The sequence below is a fragment of the Haliotis rubra genome, unplaced genomic scaffold (assembly GCF_003918875.1).
Source record: "Haliotis rubra isolate DU_JTF1 unplaced genomic scaffold, ASM391887v1 Scf2532, whole genome shotgun sequence".
NCBI classification, from domain to species: domain Eukaryota; kingdom Metazoa; phylum Mollusca; class Gastropoda; order Lepetellida; family Haliotidae; genus Haliotis; species Haliotis rubra.
In genome coordinates this window covers 14,443-31,463 of record NW_025766595.1, presented here as the reverse complement: position 1 = coordinate 31,463, position 17,021 = coordinate 14,443, and the positions used below count along the sequence as shown (strand labels likewise).

Here is a 17,021-nt window from a genome sequence, read left to right as displayed (position 1 = left end):
GACTACCCCCAGAAACAAACTACAGTTGGTGTCATGGGGGAATACCCAATCTAGACTACCCCCAGAAACAAACTACAGTTGCTGTCATGGGTGAATACTCCAGCCTAGACTATCCCCAGAAACAAACTACAGTTGGTGTCATGGGTGAATACTCCAGTCTAGACTACCCCCAGAAACAAACTACAGTTGGTGTCATGGGTGAATAATTCAGTTCAGACTATCCCCAGAAACAAACTACAGTTGGTGTCATGGGGGAATACCCAGTCTAGACTATCCCCCAGAAACAAACCACAGTTGGTGTCATGGGTGAATACCCAGTCTAGACTACCCCAGAAACAAACTACAGTTGCTGTCATGGGTAGATATACCAAGTCTAGACTATCCCCAGAAACAAACTACAGTTGGTGTCATGGTGAATGAATACCCCAGAAATAAACTAGACTGTCATGGGTGAATACCCAGTCTAGACTAACAGAACTACAGTTGGTGTCATGGGTTGAATACCCAGTCTAGACTACCCCCAGAAACAAACTACAGTTGGTGTCATGGGTGAATACCCAGCCTAGACTACCCCCAGAAACAAACTACAGTTGGTGTCATGGGGAATGAATACCCCCAGGAAACAGTCTAGACTATCCCCAGAAACAAACTACAGTTGGTGTCATGGGTGAATACCCAGTTGACTATCCCCAGAGCAATGTACAGTTGGTGTCATGGGTGATACCCAGTCTAGACTACCCCCAGAAACAAACTACAGTTGGTGTCATGGGGGAATACCCAGTCTAGACTAATCCCCAGAAACAAACTCCCCAGTCTAGAAACAAACTACAGTTGGTGTCATGGGTGAATACCCAGTCTAGACTACCCCCAGAGAACAAACTACAGTTGGTGTCATGGGGAACTATCCCAGAAACAAACTACAGTTGGTGTCATGCAGAAACAAACTCTATGACTATCCCTCAGAAACAAACTACAGTTGGTGTCATGGGTGAATAATTCAGTCTAGACTACCCCAGAAACAAACTACAGTTGGTGTCAGGGGGAATACCCAGTCTAGACTACCCCCAGAAACAAACTACAGTTGGTGTCTAGGGGGCTGTCAATACCCTAGTCTAGACTACCCCTAGAAAGAAACAAACTACAGTTGGTGTCAGGGTTGAATACCCAGTCTAGACTACCCCCAGAAACAAACTACAGTTGGTGTCATGGGGAATACCCAGTCTAGACTACATGGGTGAATGCACCCAGACTAACAAACTACAGTTGGTGTCAGGGGAAACAAACTACAGTTGGTGTCATAACAGAGCTACTACCCCAGAAACAAACTACAGTTGGTGTCAAGGGTGAATACCCAGCCTAGACTACCCCAGAAACAAACTACAGTTGGTGTCATGGGGAATACCCAGTCTCCAGACTACCCCCAGAGAAATACAAACTACAGTTGCTGTCATGGGGAATACCCAGTCTAGACTATCCCCAGAAACAAACTACAGTTGGTGTCATGGGTGAATACCCAGTCTAGACTACCCAGAAACCAGAAACAGTCTAACTCCCCCACAAACTACAGTTGGTGTCATTGGGGAATACCCAACCTAGACTACCCTCAGAAACAAACTACTAGACTACCCCCCAAGAAACAAACTCACAGTTGGTGTCATGTACCCAAGGTGTCAGTTGGGGAATACCCAGTCTAGACTACCCCAGAAACAAACTACAGTTGGTGTCAGGGGTGAATACCCAGTCTAGACTACCCCCAGAAACAAACTACAGTTGGTGTCATGGGGAATGCCCAGTCTGTAGACTATAGAAACAAACTACATGTCTCATGACTACTGCCCCAAGAAACAAACTACAGTTGGTGTCGGGGAATACCCCAGAAACAAACTACAGTAGACTCTAGACTCCTACCCCCAGAAACAAACTAGTTGGCTGTCAGGTTACCCAGCCTAGACTACCCCCAGAAACAAGCTACAGTTGGGGAATGCAGACTATCCCCAGAAACAAACTACTTGGTGTCAGACCAATCCTAGACTACCCCCGAGAACAAACAAACTGACAGTTGGTGTCAGGGGGTCTAGAATACCCCCCCAGTCTAGACTACCCCCAGAAACAAACTACAGTTGGTGTCATGGGGAATACCCAGTCTAGACTACCCCCAGAAACAAACTACAGTTGCTGGGTCAGGGAATACCCAGTCTAGACTACCCCAAACTACAGAAACAAGTCTACTACAGTTGGTGTCAGGGGAATACCCAGTCTAGACTACCCCAGAAACAAACTAAAGTTGGTGTCATGGGGAATACCCAGTCTAGACAAACTACAGTTGGTGTCGGGGGAATGCCCAGCCTAGAACTCCCAGAAACAAAAAGTTGGTGTCTAAAGTTGGTGTCAGGGGGAATACCCAGCCTAGACTAATACCCCCACTACCCCAGTCTAGACTACCCCAGAAACAAACTAAAGTTGGTGTCATGGGGAATACCCAGCCTAGACTACCCCAGAGAAACAAACTAAAGTTGGTGTCAGGGGGAATACCCAGTCTAGACTACCCCAGAAACAAACTACAGTTGGTGTCATGGGGAATACCCAGTCTAGACTACCCCCCAGAAACAAACTAAAGTTGGTGTCATGGGGAATACCCAGTCTAGACTACCCCCAGAAACAAACTACAGTTGGTGTCATGGGGAATACCCAGTCTAGACTACCCCCAGAAACAAACTACAGTTGGTGTCAGGGGAATACCCAGTCTAGACTATCCCTCAGAAACAAACTACAGTTGGTGTCAGGGGAATACCTTAGTCTAGACTACCCCAGAAACAAACTACAGTTGCTGTCAGGGGGGAATACCCAGTCTAGACTATCCCCAGAAACAAACTACAGTTGGTGTCAGGGGGGAATACCCAGTCTAGACTACCCCCAGAAACAAACTAAAGTTGGTGTCATGGGGGAATACCCAGTCTAGACTACCCCCAGAAACAAACTACAGTTGGTGTCATGGGGGAATACCCAGCCTAGACTACCCCCAGAAACAAACTAAAGTTGGTGTCATGGGTGAATACCCAGTCTAGACTACCCCCAGAAACAAACTACAGTTGGTGTCAGGGGAATACCTGAGCCTAGACTACCCCTGAAACAAACTACAGTTGGTGTCAGGGGAATACCCAGTCTAGACTACCCCAGAAACAAACTAAAGTTGGTGTCATGGGGAATACCCAGTCTAGACTACCCCCAGAAACAAACTACAGTTGGTGTCAGGGGAATACCCAACCCTAGACTACCCCCAGAAACAAACTAAAGTTGGTGTCATGGGGGAATACCCAGCCTAGACTACCCCCAGAAACAAACTAAAGTTGGTGTCAGGGGGGAATACCCAGTCTAGACTACCCCCAGAAACAAACTAAAGTTGCTGTCATGGGGGAATACCCAGCCTAGACTACCCCCAGAAACAAACTAAAGTTGGTGTCAGGGGAATACCCAGTCTAGACTACCCCCAGAAACAAACTACAGTTGGTGTCATGGGGAATACCTAGTCTAGACTACCCCCCAGAAACAAACCAAAAGTTGGTGTCATGGGGAATACCCAGTCTAGACTACCCCCCAGAAACAAACTACAGTTGCTGTCATGGGGAATGCCCAGTTCTAGACTACCCCCTAGAAACAAACTACAGTTGGTGTCAGGGGGAATACCAGTCTAGACTATCCCCAGAAACAAACCACAGTTGGTGTCAGGGGAACACCAGTTCAGACTACCCCCAGAAACAAACTACAGTTGCTGTCAGGGGAATACCCAGTCTAGACTATCCCAGAAACAAACTACAGTTGGTGTCAGGGGAATACCCAGTCTAGACTACCCCCCAGAAACAAACTACAGTTGCTGTCATGGGGAATACCCAGTCAAGACTACCCCCCAGAAAACAAACCACAGTTGCTGTCATGGGGAATACCCAGTCTAGACTACCCCCCAGAAACAAACTACAGTTGCTGTCAGGGGAATAATTCTAGTCTAGACTACCCCAGAAACAAACTACAGTTGGTGTCAGGGGGGAATACCCAGTCTAGACTATCCCCAGAAACTGCTACAGTTGCTGTCAGGGGGGAATACCCAGTCTAGACTATCCCCAGAAACAAACTACAGTTGGTGTCATGGGGAATACCTGTCTAGACTACCCCAAGAAACAAACTAAAGTTGGTGTCATGGGGAATACCCAGTTTAGACTACCCCCAGAAACAAACCACAGTTGCTGTCATGGGGAAATACCAGTCTAGACTACCCCCCAGAAACAAACTACACAGTTGCTGTCAGGGGAATACCCAGTCTAGGACTATCCCCAGAAACAAACTACAGTTGGTGTCAGGGGGAATACCCAGTCTAGACTACCCCAGGGAAACAAACTACAGTTGCCGTCATGGGGAATACCCAGTCTAGACTACCCCCAGAAACAAACTACAGTTGGTGTCAGGGGAATACCCAGTTCTAGACTACCCCAGAAACAAACCACAGTTGGTGTCAGGGGAATACCCAGTCTAGACTACCCCAGAAACAAACCACAGTTGCTGTCATGGGGGAATACCTTGAGTCTAGACTATCCCCAGAAACAAACTACAGTTGGTGTCAGGGAATACCCAGTCTAGACTATCCCCAGAAACAAACTACAGTTGGTGTCAGGGGGAATACCCAGTCTAGACTATCCCCAGAAACAAACTACAGTTGGTGTCAGGGGAATACCCAGTCTAGACTACCCCAGAAACAAACTACAGTTGGTGTCATGGGTGAATACCAGTCTAGACTACCCCAGAAACAAACTACAGTTGGTGTCAGGGGGAATACCCAAGTCTAGACTATCCCAGAAACAAACCACAGTTGGTGTCAGGGGAATACCCAGTCTAGACTATCCCCCTTCAGAAACAAACTACAGTTGGTGTCAGGGGGGAATACTCCAGTCTAGACTACCCCCAGAAACAAACTACAGTTGGTGTCATGGGTGAATACCCAGTCTAGACTACCCCCAGAAACAAACTACAGTTGCTGTCATGGGGGAATACCCAGTCTAGACTATCCCCAGAAACAAACTACAGTTGCTGTCATGGGGGAATACCCAGTCTAGACTATCCCCAGAAACAAACTACAGTTGGTGTCAGGGGGGAATACCCAGTCTAGACTACCCCCAGAAACAAACTACAGTTGGTGTCATGGGTGAATACCCAGTCTAGACTACCCCCAGAAACAAACTACAGTTGGTGTCAGGGGGGAATACCCAGTCTAGACTATCCCCAGAAACAAACTACAGTTGCTGTCATGGGGGAATACCCAGTCTAGACTACCCCCAGAAACAAACTACAGTTGGTGTCAGGGGGAATACCCAGTCTAGACTACCCCCAGAAACAAACTACAGTTGGTGTCATGGGGGAATACCCAGTCTAGACTATCCCCAGAAACAAACTACAGTTGCTGTCATGGGGGAATGCCCAGTCTAGACTACCCCCAGAAACAAACTACAGTTGGTGTCAGGGGGGAATACCCAGTCTAGACTACCCCCAGAAACAAACTACAGTTGCTGTCATGGGGGAATACCCAGTCTAGACTACCCCCAGAAACAAACTACAGTTGGTGTCAGGGGGAATACCTAGTCTAGACTACCCCCAGAAACAAACCACAGTTGCTGTCATGGGGGAATACCCAGTCTAGATTACCCCAGAAACAACCTACAGTTGGTGTCAGGGGAATACCCAGTCTAGACTACCCCAGAAACAAACTACAGTTGCTGTCATGGGTGAATAATTAGTCTAGACTACTCCCCCAGAAACAAGTCTACAGTTGTTGTCATGGGGAATACCCAGTCTAGACTACCCCCTGAAACAAACTACAGTTGGTGTCATGGGGAATACCCAGTCTAGACTATCCCCAGAAACAAGCAACAGTTGCTGTCATGGGGGGAATACCCAGTCTAGACTACCCCAGAAACAAACTACAGTTGGTGTCAGGGGAGAATACCCAGTCTAGACTACCCCAGAAACAAACTACAGTTGCTGTCAGGGGGGAATACCCAGTCTAGACTACCCCCAGAAACAAACTACAGTTGGTGTCAGGGGGGAATACCCAGTCTAGACTACCCCCAGAAACAAACTACAGTTGCTGTCATGGGGGAATACCCAGCCTAGACTACCCCCAGAAACAAACTACAGTTGGTGTCAGGGGGAATACCCAGTCTAGACTACCCCCAGAAACAAACTACAGTTGCTGTCATGGGGGAATACCCAGTCTAGACTACCCCCAGAAACAAACTACAGTTGGTGTCAGGGGGAATACCCAGTCTAGACTACCCCCAGAAACAAACTACAGTTGCTGTGTCATGGGAATACCCAGTCTAGACTACCCCCAGAAACAAACTACAGTTGGTGTCACGGGGGAATACCCAGTCTAGACTATCCCCAGAAACAAACTACAGTTGGTGTCAGGGGGGAATACCCAGTCTAGACTACCCCCAGAAACAAACTACAGTTGCTGTCATGGGGGAATACCCAGTCTAGACTACCCCCAGAAACAAACTAAAGTTGGTGTCAGGGGGGAATACCCAGTCTAGACTACCCCCAGAAACAAACTACAGTTGCTGTCATGGGGGAATACCCAGTCTAGACTATCCTCAGAAACAAACTACAGTTGCTGTCAGGGGGGAATACCCAGTCTAGACTATCCCCAGAAACAAACTACAGTTGGTGTCAGGGGGGAATACCCAGTCTAGACTACCCCCAGAAACAAACTACAGTTGCTGTCAGGGGAATACCCAGTCTAGACTACCCCCAGAAACAAACTACAGTTGGTGTCATGGGGGAATACCCAGTCTAGACTATCCCCAGAAACAAACTACAGTTGGTGTCAGGGGGGAATACCCAGTCTAGACTACCCCCAGAAACAAACTACAGTTGGTGTCATGGGGAATACCCAGTCTAGACTACCCCAGAAACAAACTACAGTTGGTGTCAGGGGAATACCAGTCTAGACTACCCCCAGAAACAAACTACAGTTGCTGTCATGGGGAATACCCCAGTCTAGACTATCCCCAGAAACAAACTACAGTTGCTGTCATGGGGAATACCCAGTCTAGACTATCCCCAGAAACAAACTACAGTTGCTGTCATGGGGGAATACCCAGTCTAGACTATCCCCAGAAACAAACTACAGTTGGTGTCAGGGGGGAATACCCAGTCTAGACTACCCCCAGAAACAAACTACAGTTGGTGTCATGGGGGAATACCCAGTCTAGACTACCCCCAGAAACAAACTACAGTTGGTGTCAGGGGGGAATACCCAGTCTAGACCACCCCCAGAAACAAACTACAGTTGCTGTCATGGGTGAATACCCAGTCTAGACTACCCCCAGAAACAAACTACAGTTGGTGTCATGGGTGAATACCCAGTCTAGACTATCCCAAGAAACAAACTACAGTTGGTGTCAGGGGGGAATACCCAGTCTAGACTACCCCCAGAAACAAACTACAGTTGCTGTCATGGGTGAATACCCAGTCTAGACTATCCCAAGAAACAAACTACAGTTGGTGTCAGGGGGGAATACCCAGTCTAGACTACCCCCAGAAACAAACTACAGTTGGTGTCATGGGTGAATACCTGGAAGCTAGACTATCCCCAGAAACAAACTACAGTTGGTGTCAGGGGGAATACCCAACCTAGACTGTCCCCAGAAACAAACTACAGTTGGTGTCAGGGGGGAATACCCAGTCTAGACTACCCCCAGAAACAAACTACAGTTGGTGTCATGGGTGAATACCCAGTCTAGACTACCCCCAAAAACAAACTACAGTTGGTGTCATGGGGCAATACCCAGTCTAGACTACCCCCAGAAACAAACTACAGTTGGTGTCAGGGGGGAATACCCAGTCTAGACTATCCCCAGAAACAAACTACAGTTGGTGTCATGGGTGAATACCCAGTCTAGACTATCCCCAGAAACAAACTACAGTTGGTGTCATGGGTGAATACCCAGTCTAGACTATCCCCAGAAACAAACTACAGTTGGTGTCATGGGTGAATACCCAGTCTAGACTACCCCCAGAAACAAACTACAGTTGGTGTCATGGGTGAATACCCAGTCTAGACTACCCCCAGAAACAAACTACAGTTGGTGTCATGGGTGAATACCCAGTCTAGACTACCCCCAGAAACAAACTACAGTTGGTGTCAGGGGGGAATACCCAGTCTAGACTACCCCCAGAAACAAACTACAGTTGGTGTCATGGGTCAAAATTGCTGCGATATTTATATGGATGGATCGCTTAAAAGCAGTGACACCAGGTGTTCACCAAAAGAGTAAGCATGTACCACCCTAACGATGGAACCCTCAATTCAAAACATTTCTCTGAAAGTACTTTTTGCCCGACGCCATACAGCAGTAATCCTGCCATGCTAGAGCGCCTGTAAATAAACCAGACAACCAAGTGATCGATGGACCAGGGAATATATATTACTTGACTCATTTAGAATTACGACTGCTGTGTAGAATACATACACGGAATTTAAGAGTATTTTATTCTGGTGAGAATAAGTGTGTTCTATATTATATTAATATTGCCAGTATGAATGACATGATACCGTTGGGCGTACTTGTCAAGTTCAACGTCAAAGTCAATGTGTATATGTTACATATATACATTTAATTAGAGGTATGTCACTGCCAGCACACGAACTCATACAGATCAGGAGTTACCGGGAACAGCATAGAATCAGAAATTAAAACAACAATAACAACGATAGCACACACAATAAGAACACGTGTTGTAATGGGTGTGACAACATCATAGTATCAAACTCTAACATTATCTGGTGCTTCGAGCTCTCAAGTTCCCAATAACTTGTCAAACTAGCTGTCACGCCCCAGGGCTCGTGTCCGTATTAAGGGCACACACAAAGTTCCGTGGCATCAGACCATATACGTTCAGATAAAACGTGACGTCCATTATAATTGCCCAAAGACACTAATACCTGCCTTGCAATCTGACCTCAGTGGGTGCAGGTTATTTACCACAATGCAAATGGAGATATAAATCCCGGGAACGGCGAGGAGGCGCTGTCGGATATTTTCTCTGTGTCTGACTTAAACTCATACCTCATCACATGAGCGTCACCTGCCATAATGGTCAAGAAGACAGGCAAAACAAGACTGACTGACTGAGTTTGGTTTTACGCCGCTTTTAGCAATATTCCCGCAACATCACGGCGGGGGACAACAGAAATGGGTTTCACACATTGTGCCCATGTGGGGATTCGAACCCGGGTCTTCGGCGTGACGAGCCAACGCTTTAACCATTAGGCTACCCCACCGCCCCCAAAACAAGAAGCCAGAGCGAGACAAACACATCTACAATTCTGTGTAGTAGGCAGTGACAAGTTTCTACTTACATTCTAGCATGCACGTCCAATGTTGTACTTAATAAACGGACAAGTATATAGCTTTGCAGTAATTCTTTATAACTACAATCGCTATTCCATCTCTTTGTAGAGCGTCGGTTCTCCTATTCCTCCTTCCCCTCCCTCTCCTCTCTCTCCTTTCTCTCTTCATAACACGCGCGCATGCACACACGCGCACATATTCATGAGTACACACGCGCGCACACGCACAAATTCAAGAGTACACACGCGCGCGCGCACGCACATACATGGGACAAAACATTTCATGAAATGGTTTCGATGGCGAACGGGATCTAACAGAAGCGTCATTGAGCACAGGCGCAGTACAACACTGTATATCCTCCTTTATACGTCTAGTCGTATATTTCCTAAAGACATTCTTCACCACCGGCGTTTAATGTCAACGTTTATAGATGAAATGCGGTATGTTTTAAGAATATTCCTAAATAAATTCAAAGAGGAAATACACCAACACACTTGTGCTAATTTTACTAGAGTTTTAAAAGTTTTTAAATGCAATTATTCACAATTTTAATAGGGGGCATCTTTGGGGTCAAAACCTGGAGAAATCTGCGAATCTCTTAGACTGGTTCCCATTTATTCCTGGGGCAGACTTGAACTTTGCTTGGTTCTCGGCTCCCACAGTGCGCTGTATTGTCGTATATTGCAATATGAGGAGACGGGACCCAGCTTTGGACGATCGAGTGCAGCGTCACCAAGCGGAAGATCCAGTCTGCGAATCAAAATGGCCACCATGCAAGAAGATTTTGGAGATTTCTTGCCTGATGATGATCGGTCATGTACGACAAATACCAAGTGTCAGGCAAGAGAAACCGATGCAGTCTGTGCAATAGGTAATGTACCTTCATTGTCTAACGATTCAGATTGATAAGAATGTTCGGTTCCTGCAAGAGTTGAATTATCACTATCATCTGATATGGCACTGTTGTCGTCGTGAGAGGTGAGCTCACAAGAGAAGACATATTTTTGATTGGTGGTAATGACAGTTCCTGCTGTACGTATAAACCTGGACATTGTGCTGTATGGACTCCAGTTGTCATTTTCTATCAATTGGCTGTTTGTGTATTTTGGTATCCGATGGTGTCGATCGTTGCAGGTGACATGTGTTTCGCCCTGTCACCTGTTTTCGTGAGTACTTTATCCCGTGGTACATTTTCACAGGTTTCGCTGCCTGGGATGTGACAGTGAGGCTTGTGTAAGATAAGGCTAGGTTATCCAACCCTTTTCATTATACCTAAGACCCTTTCTCTTTTAAGACAGCTAAGGAGCAAGGTGAGTCATTCTCTTGCTGCATGGCTACCTGGCTGGCTAGGTGACTCACACACTAGTTGCCTTGTTGACAAGACTGGCTAGGCACTGACTAGACTGATAACTCATTCAGTGACAAACTGAGGTGAAGACTCACAGTAGCTTCCTGGCTAAGTGATTAACTGGTCTTCACTGGTTAGATGAATGACTCACTCACTGACTGACAGGCTCGGTGTCTCCAACACTGGCTGGCTAGTTGGCTGGTTGGTTGGCTGGCTGGCTAGGTGACTCACACTGACTGGCCAACTGACTCCAACAGTGGTGGTCGGGCAAGGTGACTCACGTACTGACAGTGTTTACCTAAGTAGGTGACTCATACACTGGCAAGCTGAGTAGGTGACTCCATATTGGCTGGGTGACACAGTGGGTAGGTGACCTACACCTTGGCAGGATAGGAAGGTGACCCACACCTTGGCAGGCTAGGTAGGTGACTCACATAGTGGCTGTACATGACACAGTGGGATGGTGACCCACACCTTGGCAGGCTGGGTAGCTGACTCACATAGTGGCTGGGTGACACAGTGGGTAGGTGACCCACACCTTGGCAGGCTAGGTAGGTGACTCACATATTGGCTGGACATGACACATTGGGTAGGTGACCCACACCTTGGCTGGCTAGGTAGGTGACTCACATATTGGCAGGCTAGATAAGTGACTCACATATTTGCTGGACATGACACAGTGGGTAGGTGAGCAACACCTTGGCTGGCTAGGTAGGTAACTACCATATTTGCTGGGTGACACAGTGGGTAGGTGACCCACACCTTGGCAGGCTAGGCAAGTGACTACCATATTTGCTGGACATGACACAGTGGGAAGGTGACCCACACCTTGGCAGGCTAGGCAAGTGACTAACATATTGGCTGGACATGACACAGTGGGTAGGTGGCCCACACCTTGGCTGGCTAGGTAGGTGACTCACATATTGGCTGGGTGACACAGTGGGTAGGTGACCCACACCTTGGCAGGCTAGACAAGTGACTAACATATTGGCTGGGTGACACAGTGGGTAGGTGACCCACACCTTGGCAGGCTAGGCAAGTGACTCACATATTGGCTGGACATGACACAGTGGGTAGGTGACCCACACTTTGGCTGGCTAGGTAGATGACTCTCTCATTGACTGGCTAGGTAAGTTACCCACACCTTGGCTGGCAACGTAGGTGACTCACATATTGGGTGGGTGACACAGTAGGTAGGTGTCTCACACACTGGCTAGCAGGGTAGGTGACCCACACCTTGGCTGTCTGGGTAGGTGACTCACTGGGTTGGTGGTTAATTCTGATGTCTAGTTTGAGTATAATAATGTACAATTGGGATGGAGAGTCCAAGCAAATTGTTGCAGGGTTGAAGGATATCTTTCCCTTTTTGAAACAAGTGATACAGTATAAATATTTATAGATTCAGCTATATTGTGCACAGAAACGGTGTTGATGTACTCATTAAGACATAGCAATCACATGACTGACATTCAATTCTATAGCCGCGTGCAACTTCTTAGTAACAAGTGCTGATGAAATTGACTGGTCTTCTTGTTCCTCAGAACTGAACCCGATCAAAAAACATTTTGGATGAGCTGGAAAGACAAGTGGGACAGCAGATGCGTCAACTCTTGGCCTTGCAAGAACTTGGGCAAGTGCTCGCTGACCAATGACTGTGTGTTCTGACGGAGACAATGTGGCCTCAGACCACAGTTACCCCCTTAACTTTTACCATGACCCGGAAGGAAAATATGAGAATATAGTGCCTTGTTTAAATGGGCTGTTCTGTTTGTGCTAATCTTTTCAGGGTTACTTGTGATAGCTTAAATGAAAGGTAAGACATTGTATTTTATTGCAAAATTTGTTTGGTCCACAATCTACACATGGTATTGACACCAGCCTTCCTTGGTTTGACCCCAAGTTCAAGGCTGTCTAGTGTTTCGGCTCGTAACTTCCGGTGACCATTGTTTACAGTGGATACAGCAAGATTGACATGGTCGATCCAGGCCCATATTTTGCCGGTTAGGTGACAAGTGGCAGGTTGGTCAGCATGCAACAGGAGAACAGCCTACGACTGATATTATTTATGGTGCACTGGCATGTCACTGTAGATAGCAAAGAAGGAAAATAATTGTGGTCTGAGGCCTGATATGGTGAAGGTAGTGCAAGTGTTTAATTTGCTATATGTCTGTTATTTTTCAAAATATTCACTTGAAACTTTGCATATTTACTGACAGGAACATGTGAAATATGTATACATGTGTTTTCAACTGAAAATATTTTTTTTAATTTTCTTTCTGAATTTATTTCAATTTTCTGATTGCATATTGTTTTAGTGAGTGAGCGGACGCATCATACTTAGTCAGATTGGTTCCATTATGGTGAATGTATGTATCACTACGCCGCACGTGCCTTTTAGATGCATGTGATACCTAAAATGGCTAATATTCAAGCCTTTTTCAAAAGATATAGAGCCAAGTTTGTGAAGAATTCAGTCCTCAGTGAGGAAAATGGCATATGGCATATGTGGAGTGGAGCATGCAAGCACAGTGGGTATGGGGTATTGCGGTATTTTTGCCCCATAGCCTACCAGTGGCGTGCTACTCATGCTCACCGGCTGGGGTTTCATAGTACACAGAGAAAACTTCGACATAGGTGATTACGACATCAGCCATTTGTGCCAAAACAGTAAATGCACCTATGTCGAACACCTGTCTGCTGAGCCACACAGCATAAATGCAGAAAGAGTGGCCTGTGTGAACAGGGGTGTGTGTAAAGGCCATGCACCTTTCCCAGATTGCCTTTAGGCATTAAAGTTATAGGAGAACAGAAAAACAAAGTCAAAGTATTTCAAAAATACTATATCACATAATATAGTAAAATTTTATTCATATTTCCTGATTTTCACCACAGTCACAGTTGGTTGTGACATAGCACTTAATCACAACACATAGCTTTAGAGACATTATGATGCATTTAAACTTAAAGTTACACAGTATCTGTCTTTAGCAAGTAATTAGTATATACAGTTCTGCAGCATCACTGCACATTTTCAATATTTTGAATAAGAAAGTTCATGTTTTTTGCTGAAACACGGTACAGGGTCTAACTGACCCTTTCTGTAGTCCCCACTCTGCTTGTCAGTCTGTTTAGACTTCAAATGTTCACAGATCTTGCTTCCATGGCAGCCTGCGTTACACTGCCCACATCCCTGACACTGCGTGGCTGAAACTGCCCACATCCTTGACACTGCCTGTTTGACTCTGCCCACATCCCTTACACAGCCTGCCTGACACTGCCAGTCCGACACTGCCCACATCCCTGACACTGCTTGCCTTACACTGCCCACATCCCCGACACATGCAGTTTGTCGAAGCAGAATCACCACCCACAAGTGATGTTAGTCATACATATGTTGACATATTGCAGCAGCAGCATATTCAGCTTCAGCAGCCTGTATGCAATCATTGCCGTTACCATGTCTCTTCAAGGTTCAGTTCTGAAATTAAACAGAAACAGTATGAAACAAAAAACCGTTTCCTGTGATAAAAGAAAACAAGAGTCTATTACTTTGTCTGTGGCTGGCACATCTATATCTAATATCCCACCGATTGTAAATACTATATGCCAATGAACAATGATCTCACCTTCTTGGTAGAACACTGAGCTGGCCTTTAAATAGTCTATACCAGCATTCTGAGATTTGCACAAGCGATTCTCATTTAATGTAGTATAACCTGTAGAAACAATGGTGTGCATCTGCACTAGGCAAATCTGTGATGTATTTATTGTAAATGTATGTAGCTCCTTAGAAACAAATTGAAATTGGTTCAAGGGCTATACTTTGTGCTCACTGCCATGTCTGTATGGCACCTATATGCAGAGATCTGATACATCATAAAAGCTGTTAAGAGTTAAATTACCATGGTTTGGGCAGCTTATTGCAACATGTACTTCTGTATTAATAAAGAACTTTCTATGACCATACACAGGCCTCTATTGTTTATTCTTGTTTCCCAAAAGGAGGGTTCACAGGTCAATTCCATGGTTCACAGATGATGCTTCAAACATGTCACCCCTAAAATATCTTTTTCGACCCTGTAAAATGTGCAATACTGATAAAGTCAAAACAAAATAGACTTCATATTTCAATTTAAATGATGGTGAACTGTTTGGAGTAATGTGGTGACAGCAACTAGTGATAGAAGAATCTGACACATCTCATGGAATTTGGTTGTGACACTAATTAGATTAAGTGTTAAAAGAGGCTGGACAGAGTCAGTTGACTGGAACTGCTATCGGTACCCCTGCACTGTTTACATCTAACTGACAGGTCCATATTTGGTATTTTAACTATGGGAGGGCAAGATCCAATGTTAATGCCTTCATTCCACTGAAAAATTCAGAGAGTTAGCATCCTGGACATACTCTGGAAACATGGCACCACACCGAAAGTGTTCGAAAAGTCATTTCAAAAAGGGAAATAAGCCTTGGAACTTTGGTGAAAAACAACCCAGGGATAAGCAAAGTAGATTTAAAGTGCCCCAGACTGTCAGGTTGACCCCTGAGCTACATAAGAAAGTGAACAGTGCAGGGGTGACTGGAGTCCAGCCAGTACAAACACTCACTAGTCTGCCTGTTGAGGCCGAGGGATGAGAAACACCCCTCAGGAGGATGATTGTTCACTGAAAACAAAAAATGACAGGTAAGATGACTATAATCTACTTATTCATGTCACCCAAGCTTTGAAATACTTGCAGGTAACAAAAAGTCCTCATTGTTAAATGATTTGGATGGCCAAACTTGCCTCATTAAAAGAATAATCTTTAAACAAGGTGACATAAGAAATTTTCAATTTTATTCACATTTTTCAGTGATTAAGTGAAGTAAGTGGCCAAACTCAGACTCATGAATGAGTGTTTTTCAAAACCAATAAAAAAACCCAGTGTTTTAATACCATAATGAAGGGCTAAGCTGGGACAGAAATAGAAAATACATTTCATCCATCAAGGGAGATAATTCACAAATGTCGAACACAACAACATATTGTAAATAATCATTCAGAAGTTTCCCAAGTAGTCAGTGGGGTTTATTTTAAATCTGCAGGGCTGCTGCTGATGTGTATCATCTATTCCACGTTGGGGAGACAGAGAAACTGTTCAATGAGGCATTTCGTGAGCATGCCACGACATCCACAAACTGTAAGGGGGACCTGGTTATGGATATAGAGCATGAACAGCAGTGGGGCCTCAACTGGACAGAGAGACTGAAATGTACCAACTGTGGCTACCTGTCTAAGCATCATAAGCTCTACAAAGAGGTAGAAGTAGCTGCGGCGAAGAAGGGACGTCGCTCCTCCACTGCTAACACTGGACTCCAGATAGGCCTGTCGAAATGTCCCATGGGGAGTGAGAGTTTCCGTGTCCTCTGCATGAGTGCAGATATTCCACCCCCCATCCAGTTCAGGCATGCAGAAAGCTGCAAACAGAGTTTGTGATAATATTAAACATCAAAATGTGAAGGATATGAGGGCCAGGAGGGTGGAAATGAGGGAAATAAATAAATAAATACAGGGGAACAAATTTGAATAATGTCAGCATGTCTACAGATGGCATGTACAACAACCCACTTTGTTCAGGTGTTGGGAAAATCCCTTTTCAGCCAGCCACTCAAGTTACCTATGTAGCCAATGAGAATGAGACTTGTGACCACCAAATATTAGCTCTACAAACAAAATCCAAACTTTGTTCAAAGCACAGTTTAGTTGACAACATTTCTTGTGTAAACACTCCAGACTGCACTGCTGATTTGCACATGTCAGAATGAATAGGGAATGAAAAACAGTTAGCTGCAGAGTGTTTCAGGGACTTAAAGAAAGACCAAATTGATGTAGAATTGTTGACAACAGATGCTGATAGTGCAGCTTACACAGCTCTCACTGAAATGTATGAAGCAGGGGAGATGGATGTTTGTCCGCAAACTTTTCTCGATACAAGGCACCTATCAGCCAGTCATAGAAAATGTATAAAAAATTCAAAATTTGTTGTGGACATGATGCCTGCTAGAACTAAACAAGATAAACAGAATTTGGCAAATACATTTTCTTTAGACTGTGCATCCAGATGTGCAGCTGAGTTTTCAGCTGCTTACTCAAGTCATGCAGGTGACTTGCCAAGGTTGAAGAAATCTCTGTCATATACCTCTGATGCTATGGCTTACTGTTACATGGGAGATCACACTAAATGCAGAAAGCAGTCACTTGTGTGCAAGGGGGCAAAGCAAAATTTGAGAAA

At 45.3% G+C, this 17,021-nt stretch overlaps 1 protein-coding gene across 1 annotated transcript; it reads left to right on the top strand.

The window, feature by feature from the left end:
- Positions 1-15,377: 15,377 nt before the first annotated feature.
- Positions 15,378-16,225, top strand: LOC124279634. Its single transcript, XM_046715472.1, has 2 exons — positions 15,378-15,433; positions 15,835-16,225. The coding sequence occupies exons 1-2, from the start codon at positions 15,381-15,383 to the stop codon at positions 16,223-16,225; spliced, it is 444 nt and encodes a 147-aa protein (XP_046571428.1). The 5' UTR covers positions 15,378-15,380.
- The last annotated feature ends 796 nt before the right edge of the window (positions 16,226-17,021 follow it).